Source organism: Camellia sinensis, unplaced genomic scaffold, assembly GCF_055761805.1.
Source record: "Camellia sinensis isolate YWXY unplaced genomic scaffold, ASM5576180v1 Unanchor14, whole genome shotgun sequence".
NCBI lineage: Eukaryota > Viridiplantae > Streptophyta > Magnoliopsida > Ericales > Theaceae > Camellia > Camellia sinensis.
The window spans coordinates 5,886,304-5,891,104 of NW_028129020.1; the positions used below are offsets into that span (position 1 = coordinate 5,886,304).

Here is a 4,801-nt window from a genome sequence, read left to right on the forward strand (position 1 = left end):
TAGTTTTATCTTTTTATCAATCAACTTCTCTTATTTGTTTGCCAAAAATAAAATAAAAAATTCCTGCAAGGCCATAGTATAACTTACTTCTTAGAACTAATCAGTTTTATTAAGCGTAAGGCAAAAAAATTCCTAGCAAAATTAGTTACATCAAGTAGAAAAAGAAGTCCTAATCTATGTATCGTTATATGATAAAATACTAATTACTAAGTCAACAAAATCGGCAAAAAATGAAGAAGAAAACATTCACAATAAGTCAAGAGAAAATGAGTTGCCACCAATGAAACAAACAAAAGGACCAAATGCTCTCAACATCTCAAATAAATGTCACCTTACCAACCAGAAAACTTGGATTGAATTGGTAATATACAAACTCTATACTATGCAGAGTAGGCTTTGAGCATGTATGAGCTACCAGAAGTAAACTAATGCCTGTGTTTCTGGAAAGCAAACTAGAAATCCACCGCTCTCCCGGACCTACCACTGATGAGGTATTGACTGTAATTCTCAAATATTGCATAACAGAATGTGATTATATGAGATAGAATGCAATAGAAATGAAGTCAGGAAAGTGGGTTACCTACTCTTTAATGCTCAAATCAATTTCAAATTCAAATTCAGGAAAGATGTAAAACAGAAATAAGAAGAAATATAGCAGACTGCACCGAATAGAAGGCAGAAGCAGTTTCAAATTCTTTCAAAGAGAATGTTGTTAACCCTGATAGACTTTCATTTCCGTTTTCAAAGGAAAATATAGTTAAACAGTAGAGCATTCAATTGTTACAATCACAAAACAAAAAGAACATCAATCACTCTATTCAGTTTCAGTTTTCAGCATTTACTTTTCAGAAAATTTTACTTTTTATTTACTTTTCAGAAAATTTTACTTTTTTCGTTTTGGGTAGTGATAGAGAACTCTAATAACAGAGCTCTAGTGAGGTGTCAAGCAAAAATAAAAAAAAGAAAAGAAAAAAAAAGAAAAAAAAAGCAAACTAAAACATCACATCATCATGTAAGACCTACCATTAGAGCTCTTAAATTAGAACTCTCAAACATTATTGATAACATAAATACATTTAAAAAGTATAATATTTGTGAAGAAAATCTTAAAAAAATTTACTAAATACCAAAAATACAAAAACATATATAAAAATTCAATACATTTTTCATATTTTTGTGTATTTATTAATTTTTTAAAATATTCACAAATATTTTACTATTTAAATACATTTAAGGTGCATCTAAAAAAATAAAAAAATTATTTAAAATTTTAAAAATATTCACTAAAAATAAAAAAAATATGAAAAAATAAAAAACTCAATTTTTAAAAAATTGAAACCAACCACACCGAATAATTCTGACTGGATACACACTCCTTACCTCCATTCAAGGAAAACCCAACCTATCCCTGAAAGATAATTAAAATATACCAAAATGAAAACAATGCAGTTTTAGTTCAAATAACTCTTGAGTTGTTCATAAAATGATAACCAACCATTATAGTACTCAATTGTCGCAACGAAGGATTATAAAGCAGTAGTTTAGTTTATTGATTATTGGCAAGAAATGTAGAAATATTCCCTAATATAAGACATCACTACGATGATCAAAACTACACAAAGCACAAAGAAACTGATAGGATCAACATATTCCAATAATCACTGAACAAGGGATAAACTGCAAAAAGAGTACCAGTCAACTCAAACAAACATAATAATGTGTCACTAAATAGGTTTATATGTACAATAAGCAGAAGGAAATGGCACACAAATGAAAGATTTGAGCAGTGAATGAGAAAACAGGTGGGCTTTTTATTCACACCATAGTCACCCAAAAACAATCCACTTACATACAAATTATTTTCACGCAGACAAATATAAGAAATGTCTATGATAAATACCCATAAAAATTCAAGACATAGATCTTACGGAGAAGAACCGAAGCCCTTTCCATTCATCACACAGCAGCCTCTTTGAGAGCATTCTACATACTTAGACAGCAAAAGCGGAAGAGAGAGCAACAAACAATTTGCCACAGTACCAAAGCGAGCGCAGAAACTAAAAGCATCCATAAACCTCTCTGCCAATTACCCAAAACTTGCAGTATATAAAGCACAATATCTAATCATCTTTGCAAATAAGCTCATCCCAACAAAGCTAGCATTATCACTTCCAAGAACCCATCATTCAGCATCTTAATTATAATGCAATTACCAAGCTTAAAGACCAAATTACAGAGAAATTGGATGTCTCTACAGCAATCAAGTTGGATACTTTGAACAATTCTTCAAACCCAATTCACAATCATCATTTTTCAACATGCCACAAACTCAATTCAGAGGAAACCAACCGTGGTTTCGCCAGAAACAGAGAGCAAAATGTCCATTTGAAACAAAAGCCCTAGTTTCTCAAAATAACCCACCTTCATGGATTGTACCAATTCCCAAAATCCAACATCAATTTGAGCCAAATTTCTGAAAATTCCTCCCAAATTCAGTCATGAATTCATCGTTCTCTCCCCCTCTCCTCCAAAAAGACCCAAGACTTAAACAAATGGACTCTAAAAACCCTAGTGATAGAATGCATTGAAACGAAGCGGTAAAACCCTAAAATCTAATAGGTCAAGTTGCACAAACCCTAATTATTCCCCCTCCCCCCAAAAACACTCACTGAAAACCTAAAACCCTAACCCTAGATTACTAACAAATTTCTCATATCTTCACACATACAAATTAAAACGACATACACATATATCAACAACAATCACCCAAATTTCAATTCATTTCAAGCTTAGCGCTGATCATCTTCTCTCCTTCCCGAAGACCCCGATGGTGCACCAGACAACGAAGCGAGCAAATTGAGATGCCCCTGAGCTATCGGGAGATAATTCCCAACCCTGGCAGCCGAAGCTTCCCCCATAGGTTGTTGCTGAAGGAACCTTCCAGAAAACGAAGCCTGCGACGCCATGGCCGGTGAAGGAACCACCATCTCCGGTGGCGCCGCCGCGAAACTCCATACCTGGCCGAAGTCCGGCCGAGCCGGTAGAGCCCAGAAGCCACCGGCTGGGCCCACTACTGCAGCGGCCGCGGCAACGTCGTCTTTGCCGCCGCCGTCGACAGAATCATCGTCGGAGCGGAGTCGCTTCCCGAGGATAAACGGCGTCGGAGTGATCAACGGCTGAGATGGCTTCTGATCGAGCGCGGCGGAGATTGAGGAATTGGAGGAGTTTCTGACGGAGACTGAGACGGTGGAGAAGCTTGCCGGAGTTGTGCCGGTGCCGGTGGCGGCGATGATAGATGGCTCGGCTTGGCGGAGTAGCCACTCGATGGTCTGGCCGTCGGACTTGTGGCCCAGCTCGCGAGTGAGCTGGAAGACCCTGGCGGCGCAGATGATCGGCATGCGTATGCGGCGCCCTCGGCCGTCGACTTTGCTGTGTCGGTCTTTCGCCGGCGGCTTCTTGACAGATAGAGCGCCGTTTCCAGGCGGCTGGAGGCGTTGCTGCTCAATAATTGCGCCGTTAATTACGCCGTTGGCTGCTCCGTCTGAAGTTGACATGGGTCTTCTTCAACCAATTTTATTGGAGAGAAGGGGTTGTAAACAGAGATAAGCAAAGAGATCAAACTGATATTATTTGGATATAAGCGTTTGCAGCTATGGATGGAAGTGTATTGGGTGTGAGAGTGTTAGAGAGAGAGAGAGAGAGAGAGTGGTAGAGAGGAGGAGGAGGGGGTGGGAAACAGAGCTCTAATCATTGAGCGGCAGGAGCTGGTGGAGACAGGAGGAGGGCACATGGGTGGTGGGTCCCACTTATTACTACTAAATACTTACACCAACACAGCTCATTCTCTCTCTCTCTACTCTCTCTTTCTTCTTCTGGGTTAATTACACATTCCCCCTCAAATATACCATTATTTCTCTCCTTCCCAAAACAATAGTCCTTCTTAAGAAATTTAATTTTTTTTTTCTTTCTTCTAATAATATAATTATTATATTTTAAAAGTATCAATTGTTATAATTATATTTTTTTGTATTCTTAATAAATTTAAAAGAAGGATAAATATAAAATTCATACAACAATGATAGAGGGCCCTAATTTCTGTGGCTCAAATGGCTCGAATTTGCCAAAACGACGTCGTTTTGAGTACAAAACAACATCAAAATCGCCAAAACGACGTTGTTTTGACAAATTTGAGCTATTTGAGCAACAGAAATTAGGGCCCTCAAACATTTTCCAAATTCATATTATTTTAATCATTAATTTTTGGAAAAAGACTAATGTTTTAAGACAACAAAAAATAAAATAACAGACTAAGGGCATCCACAATGGAATAGCTGAAATTGTTTGTTAAAATATGCGTTATATGACAAAAAATAATAAAAGTGGGGCCCAAAAATATGTGTTAAGGTATGTTAAAAGTTTGTTAATTTTAGAGAGTGAGTGTGGTGCAATGGATGTGTTAAGTGTATATATATATATAATAAATAAAATAGTATAAATAATATGTGTATTAAATATATAAATAATATGTGTTAAATGTGTGTATTATATATATAAATAATATGTGTTAAGGTACAGGATGAAGATAGCAGAATGGGCAGGTCGTCCCGTGGGTCAACCGGTCGATTGACCGGTCAAAGGCAATTTTTTTTTTTTTTGAAGGTTCAGGATGTCCAGGGAGATGACCGGTCGGACGACCCTAAGGCACTTTCCCATGTCCCTTTCTTCCTCTCCCCTCTCTCTCACGCTGACTAAAAAGCTAGCCACGGTTAACAAAGAAGTTAACACCTGACACTAACAAAAT

The 4,801-nt window shown here is 37.1% G+C and overlaps 1 protein-coding gene across 1 annotated transcript; it reads right to left on the reverse strand.

Moving 5' to 3' along the window:
* Nucleotides 1-1,787: 1,787 nt before the first annotated feature.
* Nucleotides 1,788-3,878, reverse strand: LOC145814959 (transcription factor TCP7-like). The gene has a single exon (XM_082911921.1). It carries the CDS (start codon nucleotides 3,552-3,554, stop codon nucleotides 2,790-2,792), a length of 765 nt encoding a protein of 254 aa, XP_082768047.1. The 5' UTR covers nucleotides 3,555-3,878; the 3' UTR covers nucleotides 1,788-2,789.
* Nucleotides 3,879-4,801: the final 923 nt, after the last annotated feature.